This window comes from Ascidiella aspersa, chromosome 3 (assembly GCF_963924565.1).
Source record: "Ascidiella aspersa chromosome 3, kaAscAspe10.2, whole genome shotgun sequence".
NCBI lineage: Eukaryota > Metazoa > Chordata > Ascidiacea > Phlebobranchia > Ascidiidae > Ascidiella > Ascidiella aspersa.
In genome coordinates this window covers 39,233,351-39,253,337 of record NC_139449.1, presented here as the reverse complement: position 1 = coordinate 39,253,337, position 19,987 = coordinate 39,233,351, and the positions used below count along the sequence as shown (strand labels likewise).

The 19,987-nt window shown below is 36.7% G+C and overlaps 1 protein-coding gene across 2 annotated transcripts in view; it reads left to right on the top strand.

The window, feature by feature from the left end:
• Positions 1-16,922, top strand: part of LOC146162946 (NACHT, LRR and PYD domains-containing protein 3-like) — a 98,093-nt gene extending 81,171 nt beyond the window's left edge. The window contains exons 4-10 of one of the 2 annotated variants that reach the window (XM_083384579.1): positions 8,661-8,723; positions 11,349-12,686; positions 12,904-12,969; positions 14,497-14,567; positions 14,791-14,888; positions 15,773-15,887; positions 16,503-16,922. In XM_083384579.1, coding sequence (XP_083240705.1) covers positions 8,661-8,723; positions 11,349-12,686; positions 12,904-12,969; positions 14,497-14,567; positions 14,791-14,888; positions 15,773-15,887; positions 16,503-16,658 — 1,907 coding nt within the window. In that variant the 3' untranslated portion in view covers positions 16,659-16,922. Of the gene's footprint in view, positions 1-8,660; positions 8,724-11,348; positions 12,687-12,903; positions 12,970-14,487; positions 14,568-14,790; positions 14,889-15,772; positions 15,888-16,502 lie in introns of both variants that reach the window. The other variant, XM_083384578.1, reaches the window with a different exon arrangement.
• The last annotated feature ends 3,065 nt before the right edge of the window (positions 16,923-19,987 follow it).

The following is a 19,987-nucleotide window of genomic DNA, read 5'->3' as shown; positions in this document are numbered from 1 at the left end:
CAGGGGTCCGCAAATACTTTTTGGTGCGACCCAAAATTGCTAGTACCGAGGTCTCGCGACCCAAATACCTCGAATTTTTTTAATAAAATAGATTTGCTAAAAAAACACAGTAATTTATTGTGTTTCCATTCATTAAGACAGATCTACATGTTATGCGTTTTTAAAGAAAAAGGGTTCTGTAACACAACTGAAAAGAAGCCTTGAGTTTTACTACTTTTGATGTCTCATTCGGATGACAAATATGATTTAGCAACCAATATGGGGCTTGCAGCCCCACCAATTCCCCGCCATAACCCCTTCAACAAGCGTCCGCTATTGCGCTTTCTTAGTGCAATAATTACTGGCAAGGTGTGTAATGTTTTTTTGGCGCGAATCACTAAAAAATGTCCGACGTCTCATCGTAATCGTGTTAGGAAACTCAATATTATAAGGCTCACATCTAAGGATTTTTCAGAGGGCAATATAAATTTTAAGACAGAGGTCGACAACCTTTACCAATTCGCGGACCAGACCAAACTCAGCAAGTTCTCGGCGGGCGTATTAAATATCCGCTAAAAATTTTTGTTATAAAAACGTGTGGCCTCTAAGCACTTTAATATAATAACTCTTAATCAGGGACAAATCCAAATGTTTGATGCAGTGAAAATGATTCTAGTTACACTACAACAAGGAAGCAACGGGCGTAGCGCGAAAAAAATGTTTAAATTGGCAAACCTTTAAATTTACAAGGAGACGTGACGCATTTTCCACACACGACATAAAATACGAACATATTTCTTATGCTCTTTTTGTTAATGTTTATCATTAAATAATACATCAGCGAATTAATTTGAAAAAAATTGATTTTAGAGAGTTTCATGCTACGAAAAAGTTCCTATGCTTATAGTTGTCATGCGCACGTCACCTTTGGTGTGAGAAGACTCCTTCAAAACGCCGATGTAATTTAAAGTCAAATTTAATACGCGCGGGGAAAAGTTTGTGCAATTTCGTATAGTTAAAACAGTTAAAAATATTGAGCATATGCTGGCCTTGTGTACAGTTTGTGAGAGAGTTTGCGGGCAGGATGATTTTCATTGGAGGGCCAGATCCGGCCTGCGGGCCGAAGGTTGCCGACCCCTGTTTTAGACACGATGTAACAAAGAGAACAGCGTGCTACGACGCTTTGGTTACAGAAACGGGATAAAAAATAAAAGAGAGTTTCTTTGAAAACATATACCAAGAAGTAACCCAGATTGCGGTAAGCAGGTCAGTTTGGTGTGGTAATGGCCAAAATAGTGTTGGATTGCAAGCGCTCTTTGCCATCACCTGGATTGAACGAACACTCACGACTTTTTACGGGGCTTAGTGTAAATATTTTACATGACAATTTTAGTCACGCTCCAAGTAAGACGGCTCTCTTGTATACAATTCAGTGTACTAATGGAAACAATTAGAAAACTTAAAATATAGGCCTCTATTGACAAGCCCTCTATTAATCAGGCTTTCGCGACCCAAACTGAATGGTCCCGCGACCCAAATTGTTTGTTTGTTTTTTTGATTGGAGTAAAATGCGCAACAGGTGCAAATAGAGAGGCGTACACTGCCACCAGATTTCGCATTTAAATTTGCGGCGGTAAAATATGTTGTTTCTTGAGGGCATTAAGTAATTTTACTAAAGAGAAGCCTCTTTTCAAAATGCAAGTCGCACAAGCCCAGTTTTGGACGAGCCACTTCGCACAATGAAAGTCTCACGCGCGGGACAATAAAGCGCAGCAGGCGGTCAGTCGCTTCGTCACTTCACAAGCTGGACAAAGCAAGCGAATATGAACGAATTCTGTATGTCAGTTTTTCTGCTGCTAGATGGCAGTCTCTGTTAGCTACAGAGAGCTAAAACGCAATATTTCAGGTTTTTGCCCCCCAAGCAAAGGCCCCTGGGGGTGCAGCCTCATAAACAAAGCACCTACATACCACTCTACGCCATGTCTAAAAATTTGAAGGTTCTACGATGTATACTTTTTCCATAAAGCTTCGGACAAAAATCGGTCTGAAACATGCCATAGCAAACCATAGCAAACCATAGCAAACCATAGCAAACCATGGCAAACCATGACACACCATAGCAAACCATCGCAAACCATAGCAGACCATAGCAAACCATAGCAAACCATAGCAAACCATAGCAAACCATAGCAAACCATAGCAAACCATGGCAAACCATGGCAAACCATAGCAAACCAAAAAAGAGTAGCGGCAAAAACAAGATATGTCCCGAAAATAAATTTTCGGCCCATATAATTCGTCCATATTCGAAGGCTTTGTTCTGTTCAGCTCGCGAAGCGACGAAGTCACCTGGAACCATGCTGCGTGTTTTATTGTCACTGGGGAAATAAGCCGCGCGTGCGATTTGCCTGTCAGAGAGAGGCTTGTCTTAGTATAAAATATATTGCTCTTACAACACAACATATTTTACCGCCGCAAATTTAAACGCGAAATCTGGTGGCAGTGTACGCCTCTCTATGTGCCACTGTTGTGCATGTTGCTCCAACCGAAAATATCAACGCCAGGCCTAAACAAATTAAAATTGTAAAAGGGCCGCAGCAAGCAAAATGCTAAATTTGAATGCATTTTTAGCGACGACGTTAAACTACGTCATAACATAGCTTCATACTGAACAAATCTTCAAGACCACTGCGTTTATTTGGTTTAAATTGGCCAAACTTTCGATTCAATAGGTGGCGAATTAGGCACATAAACCACAAGCGTTAAATTATGTTAAGAGAATGATTATATCTGCATTTTAAACATGCCACCTGGCCCAAATTTAATTACATGGCCGTACGCATTATCTACGTAAATTCTATTTATCAAATATACTTTTCGATCATTCCCCAATACCTTGCCGTATGTGAATTTATTATCGCGGTATTACATGAAGAGGCAAGGCCAGTATAAAATAAAGTTTCACCCATCGTAAAGCAGGGAGGCATTGCTAGAAACTTCATTTATATGACGTTCGTGAACTATGTCGCCAGATTGGACCATAAGTTAAAAAAGCTTGAAACTTTTCTTAAAGGTAAAGGCTTTAGGCGTCGATTGCCAGTTTGCCACTTTCTCTGGAAATAGGATTTTTGTTTGAAAGAGAAAAAAATAAATATTTGATGGCAAAACGATTCGAAAATTAATTTTGCATAGTCTTTACCAAACTAACGTGTAAAAAAATGAAACCCTGGCAACTAATCCTTACGTAACTGAGACATAATTAAGGCTGGAAACTTTCGGCTCATATCTGTTTTTGCTTGCAGAAGCAAGTTAACGTTTATACTTAACCACAAACCAAATTTAAATTAATAGTATTTGAAAGCAACCCTGATGAGTAACGCTATTTATAACTGTTCACTACTTGGTTGTTCTTTTAGCATGTTTTAATGCCGCTGTTTGAACACCAAACTGTGTGTCCTTGTTTGGAATTAGGGCTGTGCAATAGTTGCGGTTAGAATTTGGGTTAGGGTTGAAATTATTAGTGGGGTTGGGGTTAGGGGTGGGCTTTGGGCACCGTACGCACCGGTTGAAGAGCACGGGCGCCATTTTGTGTCCGCTGCATAGTCACGTGATGTGCGAATAAACGTCGGTTGCTCGAATGTTTGGGCGTAAATGCAATAATGCGTCGCGTTCAACTTTCCATCGTTGTGGAACCCGTGCCATACCGCCTTGACGTCACTTTACATCCAAACACCAGCTGCTCACTATGACGTCACCTTGCATCCAAACACCAGCTGCTCATTATGACGTAAAGTTCATTATTGCGGCAAATGTAAGTGGCCAAATTCACCTCACAATCCCAAACAGGAATGAACTAAAAGTAAAACAAAGCTATTTACTTATTTGGTGAATTTATTATGTTATTGTTTCACTGGCCACAAAAAATAGCCATTCAAAACGAGCTTATTCCATTTAATAGCTAAAAAAAAAAAAAACAGTCCGACTCCGGCAAAAAAAATAAACCCAAGTCCGACTCCGGCAAAAAAAATAAACCCAAGTCCGACTCCGGTCAAATGTGCGATATTTCGTCGAGTCCCGAGTCCGGCCTGGACTCTACAGCCTGTATTTCACCAGTTTACACTAACTATCTCGTATATATACACCCAGAATATCCGCCCTAAATATAAACGAAACAGAATTGTAGGTTGTAGAGGAAAGTTACTAACTCCCAATCTAGTAGATTTACATTATATTTTATCTGTATGAGCATCTTAATTTAACCATAAAACTGTATCAAGTAAAAAGGTTTCATATCACGTAACATGCTAATAATCTGAATTTTCTTTCGAATAACAGAATCTGCCTGAATCCGAATGATGAAAACAAACGATTCTGGTTGCACATCAATTATAAAGATAAAACTTAATACAAGACTCAAAAAATCAGTTTGTTTATATGTTATAATATGATAAATTTCGCTGCTAAAAGCGTTATCAGTATCTAACACACAATATAAGCCAAGAAGTATGCTAATAAAAACAATAAAAACCAACTGTTCTAGGCAAGTGGCGCACAGTACAATCCACAACCTGCATCAACGATGCTTATATTGTGTTATGTTTTAAAAAATATATATATATATTTTTACTTAACATTTTATAACATCTAAACAAACTGATTTTCGGTTCATTAAGTTCTGCAAATAACATGCTTGTTTTTTTCAATAATGATTAGGTTTCTCTCATGTTTGCAAGTTAATATCATTTAAAAGCATTGCTTATAATTATTTTCTTTTGTTCAGACATGGCCTAATTCTGCATCTAAATTTGTCTTTGTACATCTAAATGTGCGACAGTATTTTAATGTATTTACCCAGTTTATCATTGTTTTTTTGTTGACAAAAATATTGTGTGTTAGATTTAATACTTATACATTTTTTGACATAATTGAAGGAATTGTTGAACATTAATCTCCAAATAAAGAAAGGTAAACTCTCCTATAAATATTCCTTGCTCTAAAAATTCCTCACCAGTTACGAAGAGTGAGTTACAAGCTGAAAATTGAACACCTACCCCTAGACCTTACAAACCTGGCCTTAATTTAACCCTATAACATCCCCCCCAAACCAATTTACCCTATTATTTAAACCTTTTTTTGTCGAGCAGACATTTTAGTGACAATATGCAGAACAGCAGAAGTGCATATCGTTAGGCGAGAATTTAACTTTAGTAAGAACTAAGAACACCCCAAAAAACAAAGAATTTGGGCCACAATTCTTTTTTTTTGGGGCCACAATTTCTTGCCTAACCCTTGTTAAAAAAGGCGCCATTCAATCTAAGGCACACAAACGTCGACTTCAAAACAGCCGGTGCCAGACCCATGGCCTTATTTAGGCCTCATTCCGATGAATTTAATACTTATTCCGACAGGTTAGGTCTTATTCCAACGATTTAGATATTACTCTGTCGTGGATATTACTTCGTATTTGGCTTTATCATGTCATTGGCACTATGCTTTATAGATTTTTCTGCTTTAGGTACTGTTGTGAGTTTCCCATTTCACAAGTTGTTTGTAATTGCCTAACCCTTGGCCTTGAACATTATCAACCACGTTGTTAAACTGTTGGTGCTTAAAGATCTCACAAGCTTGTTTGTAATTTTACAAATACTAAGTATATGTTATAACAGGTACTACCATTACTAAGCCCAACTATAGAAATGAAACATGCACTGTGCTCTTTCAAGTTTGTTCGTTTGGTTGAGTTGTGTTTAATGCTATCCTACGGGCATCAGTTTGTTACTCAAGAACCAGTTTTATTTTTAGATTTTCAAGAGTGAAGCGAAAGACAATTCATTCATTATTTTCCTGGATACAGGAATCTACACAAAACAATGTTGTCATTTCACTCTTTAAACTTATTCATCAGTCTTTACTGAAATAAAATCTGTTTGAGCAAATATAACCCTCTATACCTGGTGCCACCATACTTTTTAACAAAGAACTGGATAACTGTAATACCTGACGCTCGGGCCAGTTACAGCTGTCAAACTTATTAACTTACTATATGTTCTGTTTGTTGAGTATAATATGTTGCCGCTGGTCGATAATTTAACCGGACAGGCTGCATAGGTCGTACTTGGTTGACCTTTACTGCAAACTAACAACTTTGTGCACCAAGGGATCCAGGCTTACCTAAGTGTGAATGTGAAAACAGTAAAGTATAATGCTAAAACAATCAGACTTATGAAGCCCATATTGCATGAAGATTTAAATGTATTTTATTGCAGGTTTTTTCTTATTGTTAGTAGTAAGTAAACCAGTACTTGTTGAAACTTGTGATTTGCGAGATTTCCTGAAGAAGAAGCGAATAAAGTATTTAGTGAGGTGAGTGGCTGTGTGCAATAACTAAGTTTTGTGTGTTCGTTTACCATTTAAAGTAGCTTATACTTTTAACTCTCACTACTGTACATTAGGGGTTGTAAAGTGGGCGATGTGCCCCCCCTACGGGCACATGAAGGGTTTGCAAGGGGGCACAAAGGACTCTTCAAGAAAATTAAAACGTTTTGCTACCACAATTCTCTCCGAAACATACTTTTCAGTTGTGTCTAACAAACTTTATTTTATTCCTAAAAAAACATTATTTTATTCCTGTTTTATTTCGTGCACTATTTTGTTGTTTAAATACTTTTTTGCTGTTAAAAGAAAATGTGCTATGCATACTGTCGCACATGCTGTGCTGTACAAAATCTTATTGGCAATTAATGTGCACCTAGCAATCTACAACTCACCTTCTAAACAACTAGAATGTGCTTTAGATGCCAACATAATTACACTTCAAGCTAACTTTATTGAAGAAAAACATGGGTTTTAAATTAAAATTTCACATAATTTGCCGGTTTTACATTTAAGCCCCTCTTTGTTGGTAGCTATGTTTCTATTTATATGTAGAAACTGCCTGTTTATTCTGATCAGTGTGGCTTTAAAAGGGCGTGAGTTTTGATAAATTGTGTTGGGGGGTCGCAGCCCCAAAAATGTCCCCTGCTGTACATGAATAGTATATTTATGGTAATGTCCAACCTTTGTGAAGTTAGACTGAACAATGGTACATATATCAATAAGATTAACTCGGATTTCCAAGTATTTTGGCTTGTATAAGCACTGCCTTGCAAAGCATTAGAACTTCAATAGAATCCTGTATAATTTTGTATTACGTTTGCTTTGTTGATTGGCTTTAACTGCTGAACTAATACCCAACATTCATCATAGCACCAACTTATGTTAAAATGCTGTTTTAACCAAGTTTTGTTATAGCTGTTCAATTGTACTGAACAGGCGTCTTAGTTTAAATTTACATATAACCAAATGTTTGAAATAAAGTCTGTACCAAAAAAAAATTTCTATATGACTCTTTAACTTCACTACATTTTTTAATATTCTACGATTTTGCTGGTTGCCCTTTTATTCAATGAAGATGACTGGTGTAGACTTGTTTTGGTTTATTTAGGGTTGTGAGTAGTAATTTATTTGCTGTAGGTTGTTTCATTAAGTTGCTTTTGCTTTAGGTTTGCATGAAAGAAAGAGAATGGCCGATAATCAAGAAGAAGGCAACGGATCTCCAGATGATCAGAACATTGAATTGGTGAGTTTCACAATTGCATAATTTGTGAACACACATTCATCTATAAAGTAACAATATCTAAAGCTGGACTATTAATAGTACCATAGTACTAAGATAATAGACATAATAAATAGGCAATATAAAAAATTATGGAATAAAACCTAAACGACATAATTTGACCGGCACAGTTTGTTGGCCGCCACATTTACCGGACTGATTTTCCATTTTTGGGGTTGGGTTTGGGTAGTAGGTTGGGTTAAAAATTGGCTTGGGTTAGAGTTATTGGTGGAGTTAGTGATGAAGTTAGGGTTTGGTAAAAGATTGCTTAAATTTTTTCTAGTGGTTTGAGTTTAATTCTTACAAAATTCGGTTTTATTTCAAGCTATGTGTTATTCCTACGTTGATGTTATTTTAACTTCTGTCTTATTGCTCGAATTCCCTAATTTGCCGACCAGGACCACTCCAATATAAAACTGCACAACAAAAGCAGTGGTTAGAGCAGGGGCCTAATAGAGTGTGTTGAGATATTTGTCATGTTTGTTTGACTAATGTGTCAGTAATTTGGAAGCACCCGGGTTGTATTGTTCAACTAAAACCTAGCTACTGGTCTCAGATGTTGCATTATCTATATTGTGGTTTTATCAGCTGATTTTGTACAATTATTGCAAAATAACTTTGTCGAATTTCTGGGTAGTTTGAGCCCTATTATAAACCTACACATCTACATTTGGCAGCTCTGGGTTAATGCAATCACTTGTAACTAATGATGTAATAAGACAAAATGCAAAACAAAAGTTGATTTTTCACAGCTGCAAAAGACACATTTATTAAGTCAAGTGCAACAGATGTTTAACACCAATTTGTTGCAATAATTGATGTTCAGCTGAATAGTAATATAATTTGTTTGTGTCATTAACAGAACCAACTTCAAGTGCAAAACCTTTCCTTGGTGCTCAAGTTCAACAACAAATCACTCATGAGACGAAAGAGTTTCACACTCATGAGACGAAAGAGTTTCACACTCATACGACCAAAGAGCATCATGTGCATAACGTACAAGCTGAAAACTTACTTCTCACCAGCGGTGATGTTCACATTCATCTTCCACCAGGCAACGTCCAAGCAGATGACAACATCACTGAAGCAGGTTGGTGGATAAAACTTAAATATTTTACTTGATTTAAACTTTAATAATTCATTTTCGTTTCCTGAAATATGTCTGTTTCGTGTTTATCAACACGTTAAACAATGTCTAACTAGTGACTTATTTGTGATATCTTCTATTTGTGTGATTACAAGCAATGTGTGCAATTTTCCCTACAACATTTTGGTTCTATCTGCGTTTTGGGAAATGCCCCTTTATCGTCAAATTTGTTTCTTTTAACGAAACAACTGTTTTTCTGATATCAATGTAAATTTTTGCTATAATTAACCCAAACTACAGAATTATTTTATTTGCTGGGTCATTTACTGAATTACCAAGTAAAACTAGACGGGGTTACGATTGTTGAATGTTTTTAGGTGTTAGTTTTGCACAGTTGCGTATCCAGGGGTGGAGGTTCGGACCCCCCTTTTCATAAGTCATTATCGTTTTTTGTTTGTTTTTGTCAGGGTTTAACTCACCAGTCAAAGCTGCGTGTTTTTTTCGATGTAATTGGGTCACATGTCTTAATAGCAATAAACCAAGCAGTCTCTGTAATTCATCGGGCCCGCTGCCTCTTCGACAAACTATACACGAGTCCATTTCAAATGCTTTTTGACTATTTTAACTACGTAAGTGCGAGAATAGTATAACAGCATTTGGTTTGATTACGTTTTGCAGCGCTAAGATTAAGTTCAATTTATAGACAAATTAGTGCATTGTCTAATTTTTTCCACAAGTCTAATTTTCCATTTTAAGCTTTTTTGGAAGTTCTTGGTATATAAAAAAAAATGGGTTCCTAAATATTTGCAGACTTAAGCAATTTAGCTTGATACGTGGAGAATTGTTTCACTTTAAGTGCCCCTAAAGGCCTCTAACACTCATCCAAATGCAATTTTTACCCCAAAAATGGTAGGAAACAAACTTTTGCTTCCATTTTTACTTAATTTATTGCGTTTAAATGTACATTTGCGTTTTTCGGGTGTCCAAAAACCCCCTCTAGTGATCAAATTTTAAAATGCTGTAACTTCCTAACGGATTGGAATTTTTGCAGTTTTTTTTTGCCAACATATTTTTTTGATCCATATTTAGCACAACGTAAATATTATGAAAATCTGGGACGGGTGGTTACAAAATTTCAATTTTTGTGATGATTTGATATAAAAATGCTGCCAAATCAAAGATGATTTGATATGAAACGCTGCCAAGTGCTTCGCGGACAAACAGAAAACCTATTCAAAAATATTAGACATATATTTTTTAACATTTTTTTTTTAATTTGTATTTATGTGTGTAAATCTAGGTGTTAATTTAAACTTCTCATCTTATTACACATGTGTAGCCACAGTTCTCTGGAATTGTTTATGACTTAAGCATAATCAATCTCTTGTGATATTTAATTCAGGCATTATATACTTATTAGAAAACAAACTGGGGTGGCATGCTAATGCTGTTTTCATTTCATGTAAATTGACGTTGGTGAATAAAAGTTTGGAGACCACAGGGCTGTAGGAATGTTTTGAGCAGCAGGGCTAGCTATTCAGGGTTGCCAGAAAGTCTTTCAATATTTAAATGTTTTTAATTGTTGCATAATTATTAAATGAAAGGATGTTTTTCCAAAAGCATTAGAATAATCTTTGAATTTATTTGCGCATTAAAGAATCTTTGAACACTATTTTTACTTTAATGTCTTTGTAGCCCAGGGGCGGGTAACTTCTCCAGTCGGCGGGACGATGTGGGAAAATGATCCACCTTTTATCATGTAAGACCGGAAACTGTCTGCGGGCCGCTCAAAATCGTGGGTCGGGTCCGTATGTTGCCCGCCCCTGATGTACAACATTAAATTCATAATATACTTCTGGGAGCGTGATTTCCTTCAATAGCGCTATAAAGAATACTTTGAGCCCCGACAAAAAACGTTTGCCGGCCACTGATGTAGATATTAAATCTAGTGTGTTACTTTTGTGTTTAACTACGGGAAGGGAAAGGGGTGATAAAATATACTTTATTTAAGAAAATTTATAAAATTGAACTAAAATCAAATAAAGGTTATTTGATAATGTGCAAGGAAATTGTGAAATCTGTGCACTTAGCATTTCACGTTAGCCACCCGTCCCATATTCACCGTACAACACCCAGCTTTAAGTTAAAGTTATTGCGTTATTCAGAGTTGATCGCTCAAAAAGAAAATAAGTGCTAAAGCATCTCCTCAGTACCTAAGAATCAACTTAACCCAGCGAAGAAATACATAGAGTCATCCACAAAATAATTTGAGGCCTTGCATACATGCACCTCTCCTTGGGTTATAAAAGCCTAATTAAAGCATTGTAAATAAAGATAAAGATATTGCTGGGCTAATTATGCTTATTGTGTGTTGCCTCTCACAGTTGATTAATTTTTTTTGCAGCTATAATATACCTTTCTTCGAGGGTAGCACTTTACCAAAAGCTAATGTTAATACTTTGTTCTTATTGCGTCCAATAAGATAAGTTTATGTTTAAGGCAACTAAAGCTAAAGGTGGTATTAATTTGCACAACTGATGACATAGATGTCTGCTGAAGGCCAAAACTCGAACATCAACTCAAATTAACATTGCTCAATTTAACATTTTGCAAATAACTTTGTTTTAGATTTGACCTCTGGCAATATTTCACTGGAAACTATAAAGGAAGATCTCAAGAGAGCACTGCAAGAAGTTGTTTCACTCGGGCTAAACTACGAGCAGGAAAACTTTCCCCGTGTTCATCCAGTTCTAAGGACAGAGGAAAACTTTTATCGAGGTGGAGCCGGTAAAACTGAAAACTATAAGCCTTCCACACAACAAAGGTATGTCGATTCTGGCTCAAAACAGATCAGTTATGAGCGATGGCATGGTAGTGTAGTACCTCGTCGCTACACAGCCTTAGTTGGGGCTCCTGGTTCTGGGAAATCAACCATTGCCAGACGACTGTCAATCACCTCTTGCATAACATGGATTCTCCTGTTGTGCATGAACATGCACTATGGGTCAGAAAAAGTCACTTTAAGGCAGGTTGTGGTTGATCATGCGTATCCATGGTTAAGCGAAAGAAAACGAAACGCCATATTTGCAGCAATGATGGAGTCCCCAGAAAAATTTGGGATCATACTTGATGGTTATGATCAAGCAACTTGGTCACTTGATAATGTAAAGCCTAGAAATGCTTTGTACGATACTCCCATGTTAGTTGAAGAGGTAATCGCAAATTTATGCACCGGAAAATTCTTTCCAGGCATTTCTATAGTTTTGACTTCCAGGCCACATTCTATCATCACCCTCCATGAATTACTTCGCCCCAAGGAAATTGTTTTGGTACATGAGCTTACACCAGAAAATATGAAAACACTATTCTTTGCTTTCGCTAAAAATGAAGCCCAGAGAATATGGGATAGCTTTACCAAACTTGCACCCATGTTACTTGAGCTTTGTCTTACCCCAATCATGCTTCAATTGATCCTTTTAGCTGCATTAGGCACAGATAATCTCACCGAACTTTGTAACATCACTCAGATTTTCATAGTTTTACTCGAAAACTTGAGACGCTCAGAACATGCCAAGGGTCATGACATCAACCTAATCAAAGTTAAACTTACCAAAATTGCTTACAACGCTACAAAGAATTCAACTGTCATTATGACCTTTCCACAAATGTCTAAAGAAGGTTTAAGTGATGTCATAGTCCAGGATATTATAATCGCAGTACCTGGGTATTCTCACTTTAACCAGAAACTTTTCGACGGGGACAAAAAGTTTTACTTTTCGCATCAGTTACTTCAAGAATTCTTTACGGCTCTCCATATTAGCCAGAACATGAGTTTATATAAGTTTAGTAAGATTGTCAAGAAACTGGTCGCTAATCCTCACTGGGCGATGGTGAGAAGGTTCCAATGTGGGCTTCTACTCGGAGATAACTTCACAGTTCCAGAATCAACTTTCAAGAAAACCACAAGTACGTTGAACTTTTATGTTTTCAGCTCGCTCTTTCAAGTTTTAAACAAATTGCCGTTTGGTGCATTCTTGAATGATTTGTTTTAAATTAGGTGAAACCCAAAAAATCCATAATAGCTATTTTGCTCCCATATTTGATTAATACTAGAAAATAGCTGTAACTTGTGGCATATTTGTAAAAGCAGCAAACATCGCAGGAATTAACGAAATGTTTACAGATTTTCCTGCTCGGCTCTTCAACATCCTTCGTGAAAAAGTCCAGCGACAACCAACGCAATTGAAAGGTAACAATGCTTGTGACTGAATGTATATTAGGGCGGGTCGCGAAATCACTTTTTTCAATTCCACCTGCCTCATATGGATTTTGATAGACAGACACCTAAAACCGTTGTTTACAAAATTTAAATTGTATTGGTGTGAGGAAATCAAGTCTATTTTTTGCCAAATTTTGCAAAAAATGCAAAATTTAGGTTACGTTAAATCTATTTTTTTAAGTGAAATTCATTTGCTGTGACTAACACTTATTTTTAGACAATAATGAAATTGCGTTAGACCTGCTGAGATTGCAGTCTGTTGTTTTTTTTCTTTTCTTAAACAAAGCATGGTATTAAATATTGAGGTAACCACAACAGTGATTAATCAAAGTTTCGTTTATTAGTTGCAATAGTATTAAACATTAAATTTTTGCGGAAAATTTCGAAATATGTAAAATTTTGGATTGTGTTCAATATTTCATTTTCAAGTTAAATGCGTTTTTGTAGGTCTTGTACTTGTTTATAATTATGTAATTTGAAACACTGAGAATTTCATTAAGTACGAGATGGAAAGTTTGGCATACCGTCGGCCCATTTAAGCCACTTCCGCTGGCTGAATCGCCTACACTAAGAGATCTGAAAAAAAAAGTGTATACTGCAGATATATTATCAGAGTTATTTTAATTGAGTGCGCTCGTAGCTTTTATTCTATGCGGGACACTTTTTGCAGGCTCAAAATTCAAATAATAACTGAATATTCATATTTATCAGAATGAAATGTCTATCTTATTGAAATTATTTGCTAATGCTAATTACGTACGTATATATTTTTTGAAAATTAGTTTGACAGCTTCTATACTTTGGCAAATCATCGTGAAACCTTCTCAATTTACTTTGGTCAGCAGTTCCATCGAACTTCACGTGTTACGTCACAATCATAAGATATGACGTCACTGCTTACAATTCCCTTTTCGGAAAGCTTTTATATTCGTCAAAAAAGCTTATTCTTGATTATTTACCTCTAATCGTAGAGTCTTGCCAATACACCAATAAATAAAATCTTTAAAAAATCAAGATATTTTACTGCATACTTGAGCATTAGAACGAACCCCGGTTGGGGACCACTGTCTAACTCTAAGGTATATTTTGTAATTTTAAAACTTGTGTTGTAAAACCGTTGCGCTTTTATAGTCGAAGTCAAACCGTTGCAAAATTACGCAAACGCCAGGCGCAATTAGTTTATTAGTGGGTTCAAAGCACAAACACAATGGTAATATAAAGTCGGCAAATTAATGCTAAAAAGCAACGGCACTTCCTTAAATCACATGTAATGTCAACATTTAACCAGATTTTGCCAAACGTGCACAGGTTTGGTGTCTGTCATATTTCGCTCAATTTGCTAAAAATAAAAGTAGAAAGGAAATATTTCGGTAACTTTAATAAAAGTCACATTAATGAATTGGAATAATGAATTCTCTTAAGGCACTTTAAAGTATAAAATATTTATAGAAATATAATATCGAGGACAAACTGCTATGTTTTACCCAGGAACGTCAGAACCATCAACTAGTTCATCGACGCACTTGGCAACTCCGCAACCACTTGATGGCGCACCATCCACACCACAAGTATTGCAGTTGATGTTTACAAATAAACTAAATATATTATAACAAATAAATTTCAGTAGCATTTTGTACTGTTTTGCTTAAGTAGTGCAATTTTTGGTTTAAAAGTTTGGTATAAATTAGTTTAGCTAACTAATTAGTGAAAAAGCATTCCATTAAGAAATTGCTTTGGACGTTTGGAATAGTTTTAATATTTTTGTGATTTATTGAAATGCTATTCTTTCAGGCATCTGTGTGTGAGGAGAAGATACAGAGAAGCTCCTTGCTGCTCGATCAACATCCAAGTGTTGCTCCAAGAGAAGCGCAATCAACTTCAAGCTACGGGTTTGCTATCACCAACAACCTGTTTATTGTCACAAGTTTTGTGTAACGCTAAGCATATTTAGAATTTGGTCGTGCCAGAATATTTCACCTCGAATAAGATATGGCCCATTTATCCATAGAAATCATAGTTGTTCGGTTCATATTTAATTGGATTAATCGCTTACATCAGGAGTCGGTAACCTAAGCCCAATGAAAACAACGTTGCGACAAATGTATTGATTGCGGCCAGTAAGCCCTTGTGTGGATTTGTAGCAACACTTTATTACGGTTCTTTGTTAAAACTAGGGTTGGGCATTTGACCGGTCAAATACTCGTCAAATAGGTCAAATATTGGTCAAATACTATTCACACTATCAAAATACAATTGAAGGTAAAAATAAGCCTTGATTTTAACTTTAAATAAATATACAAACGTTTTGGCTCAAGTGCAATGGTTTGTAAAACAAGAATAATTATTTTTTGACTATCAATAAGAATTTTTGCAAAACCATGCCCATCTTGCAAGCAATACTATATCAGTATTGTAGTGATTTTTACCTCTACTACAACCAACAAGTTAAGCCACCAAGTTTATTAATGAAATTTAACAAACTGTGAATGTATCAAGAAAAAATATTTTTACTCACAACTTTTGTCACTATATCTGAGTTTTCTAAATCATCACCAGGGTCCACTAGAGATAAAGCATTTGGTTCTTCTAAATTTCTAAGTAGCCTCAGATTGTGGTATGCCCCAACTAGTGTTTCCTTTTATGACAAACGTGAATTATCAGTTGATTGCGGCCAGTATGCCCTTATGTGGATTTGTAGCAACACTTTATTATGGTTCTTTGTTAAAACTAATTACTAATAAACTACTTAACATGAAAGTTTATTTGTTTGTAGCCAGTTGAGACCCGGGAGCTTCCACTCACAGCAAGCCCAGTCACAGTTGGCACAAGATTCCTCCGCTGTACAACCGACTGCTGGACAAGCGACACATCAACAAACTGACCAACAGGTTGCTATTTTCTTTCTATAATTTGGTGTGATTGATATTAGTAGCAGTTTAGTTTGATCGCATGTGAATACAATGGAATAAATATAGCCTACTGGTTGGCATCTGGGGACGTTTTTTAGCTAGACGCCATCGGGGTCGCATCACACCCAGTGTTCTAAACAAGCCAATTTAAAATGACTTTAATCCCAGTCAAATCATTAGCAAGCAACTTAAGTCCAATTCAAGTCTTTCTTAACAAATAACAAGTATAAGTCGTTAGTTACTTAAGCCCAAGTCAAACTTAAGTCACAACATTGTCATTTTAGAACAAATGTTAAACTTGAGTTCTGAGCAATATTTCGCATAACGAATATCGAAAACCAAACTCATCGTAAGTTAAGATTTTTACAATGGACGAAAATAAACCAGTATTCAAATTAAAGCACTAAATATGAGTTGTGTGAGACAACATTATTCACACTCCAGCGCTGTCATCGTCACTGTGACTATGACGTCACCAGTAACACCCCTTCCAACCCCAGGTAAACTACAAAATTTGCGCCCATGCTTCAGCTTGATACGCATTTATAATTATAAGAGTTGTTCTGTTTGTTCACCAGCTATGTTTGTATGCAGGTTGCCAAGCAACAAGCAGCTACACCACCTGTCAATCAACAAAACCAACTCTATGTCGACCAAGGCAGAACGGACAAAACAAATAAAGGTAAGCGACCATTTGATGAACTTACACCTGGCAATGATTCAGATTATCCTTCATTTGGAAATCATTAAATGCTCAGCATCAGGGGCGGATCTAGAGGGGGGCGATATGGCCATGGCCCCCCCCCAAACTAAAAAATATGTACATTTTTTTTACTTAATAGGCAGCTTATTTTCGCGGTTCCCTAGGTAGTATGGCCTATTTTCGCCAAAATAAACCATATTTTCAAGCTTTGTAGTGGTGTTCGAGCTTATGGCGCCATATAATGAATATTTCAAAAAAATGGTAAAATTCGTTTCGCGCACTCGCGCAAAGCGGCGTTTTTCAGATTTGCAGAGACGGCTTAAGTGACCGTATGTTGACCTCGACTATATAATAACTAACTTATATCCAAGTACAATTAAAAGCTTTTTTGTTGTTAATGCAAATCTGTATCAGAACCAGCCTGCCAATATACTTCATCCGGCCCGCCGCCTCTTTGACAAATTAGACACGAGTCCATTTTAAATACCTTTTGACTATTTTAAGTGTAAATGCGAAAAATTTTCGCGCTTCGCGCTAATGATCTTTGTACATCCAGTGTGTTTACGTTTTGATGCTCTTTTTGAACTAGATCAGCGCTTCTTTACTGTTGCGCCGTGGAAAGCTGCCAAGTGCGTCGCGGACAAACGAAAAACGTATTCAAACATAATCGACAAATATTTTTTAACGATTTTTTTTAAATGTAACAAAAACAAGAAATTTAAAAGAAATACCGGTATACCAAAAAAATCGCGCGCGCTTCGCTCGCCAGGTCTGCCCCCAAATGGTTAACAAACACTAAAATAGATTAACTATAAAATTTATCGCGTTTTCTCAAAATAGTTTTATTACACTTTTTTAATAGCAGTAGGGGGGTGACGACGTGTGGACTCGAGTTTTAAACCAAGTATACGCTTTTTTAGCGAATTTGCGCCAAGACTTTGCTGCCTCTTTAAAAGTAATTATAAAAACGTTTTTAAAGTGCAAATAAATCCGAGGCCCACCTGATTCACAATTGTTATAAAGTTGTAATAACACCAAATCTCATTTAACATATGTTGTGCGGCCCGCAGAGACCTTTCTGAGTTTGCTTTTGGCCCGCGACTACTACACAAAGGTTGCCGACCCTTGTGTAACCTATCCAATGTTAGGATTAACTCTGCATAGAGTTTTGCTCATTTCAGCAACCTCATTTGGCAAAAACCAACTACAGTAACTTAAAAATTGAGAAAAGTGTCATGAAAGAACCACAGCTGACCGCAGCAGACAACGCTATGGTTTTATTGCGACGTGGCCTCGGCGCTTTTTCGGTGGCATGTGCGGTTGTCCTCTTTTCGGGAAAAAGCAAGATGTGTAGACAATAGACATGGTAGCGTCTTTCAGCGATATTCTTCATACCGGGTCAAACTAGGAAACCGGCCCACTGTAGAGGCTAACCTTATTACTTTTTCGTGCTTTCAAAAGGTCTGTTTTTCGCGTTATTTTGCAGGAGTTAGTTTATTCGGCCAGCCGATGTTATTTTTACCTGAATTATGACGTCACGCAATGGTATACTTTTGTGACGTCATATCTGAAAAAATTGTGACGTCATATCTGAAAAAATTTCATGGCCCTCCCGAAACTGAAATCCTAGATCCGCGCCTGCTCAGCATCTAATTAAGCTTGATGGGCGACTTAAAAGTGCGAAAAGTGAAAGTTTGTCAACAGAAAAACTTACATGTTTGTAAAATATGTTTTCCTGATATATTTCCAGGCAAGGCTAAGATGTTCTACAAACGCCTTTTAAAGCAATTCAAACGAAAGCCCGATGGTAAGTTTACAACATTTATTTTACTTTGTGCTATATTTTCACTAGACATATGTATTCAAACAAGTAAAACACACGTGAGCATATTAGGCGCTACAAGCTTTAGCCGTGAACGCGATTAAAGAAACACATTAAGTAGATGGCGGTAAAAATATAAAATCATCAATCTATGGATAAGCTAGCATTAAATAAATATCTTCGTGTAATAATGACTTCGTTAGAAACAACTTCTTCTCCGGGTTGATCTACTCACGTAAACTTTTTACTTTTAGTTACGATTTTAAAATTTAGTTGCCCAACAACATAAAACAAGCCGCTTACATGGCAGAAATATTACAATATCTTACACAAGTACTATCTCTTTATTTATTGTGATTTTTTGCCGGTCCGTGAACATATTTTTATTTAATCAGTTCGTCTAAAAAATTTGGAACTTCTGCTTTAAACAACCATTGTTAGAACAATTCACACTTGTGACGTCACAGTGCCAATTGCTGGTTCAACCTACAATGTTATTTTTGTAGCTTTTTTAATATTTGTTGAAAACTGTGTTTAGATATTGGAATGATTGTTGATTTGCAAGAATGCAATGAAGCAGTGATCCAGTCTTTCGCAAAGCACTTCCCTGTGAAGGCTGATTTTAGCCGCCGATATAATTTTGGCGGCCAAACCATCGGTACAAGTTCATGCCACGCTTTGGGGCGGATGCTCCAGCATGTCGACAAAACAATCGAGTGGTTGAAACTGGAGAGATGCGACCTGACAAGTCAAGGTTGGGAACACATTTGCGAAGGAATCGGGAAAATGACTCACGAGGTAAAGTGCTTTCATGTAATTATCAGCATGTTGTCTCGTTTAATTTATTTATAGAATAATTTGTATTTGTTACATTATTGATATAAAGATTTCAATGCCATACCCTGGCTAACAGTTACTTGTAGCGTGGTTTCCCATATAAGGAAGCATGTTAAAACAGAATCGCCCCCCCCCCCCCTGTTTTTAAAGGTACAGAATAAATATGAAATTAATTACCGGGACAACTTATTAGTTTACTTCAGGGGCCACAAACATGTTAAACGATTGGTTTACGAATGTTAGTTTGTAGCGTTTTTTCCAAAGCATTAAAACTGTATTGCAAAGACGAAACAGGAATTGCGCTTTAAGCAAAAACGCATTGATCTATTAAATTATATTTTTATGGAGTTCAAAATCCTTATGACGTTTTGGCCTAAGACAGTGGTTCTCAAACTGGGGTCCGCGGTCCTTTTGGGGGCCGCAAGACAATTTCCTGGGACCGCGAAGCACCTAACAAAAAATCAACACGACGCTCCTGAAGAAGAATTTTTTTGTTTAATAAACTTTTCAGGCAGCTTACTTTTCCAAACCAAGTTGATTATTAGTTGTCCATTGACGTCATTGCACGCTTCAAGTTAAATTGTCCATTGTGACGTCATAGTGTTGCGTTGTGCTAATAAGAGTGACGTTTTTACAGCTTGCTGCGCTGACACTGTGGGCTATATACGGTCACGGTTTTAAAACTGTTCGTGATTGCTTCACTCAAATAAAGTGATT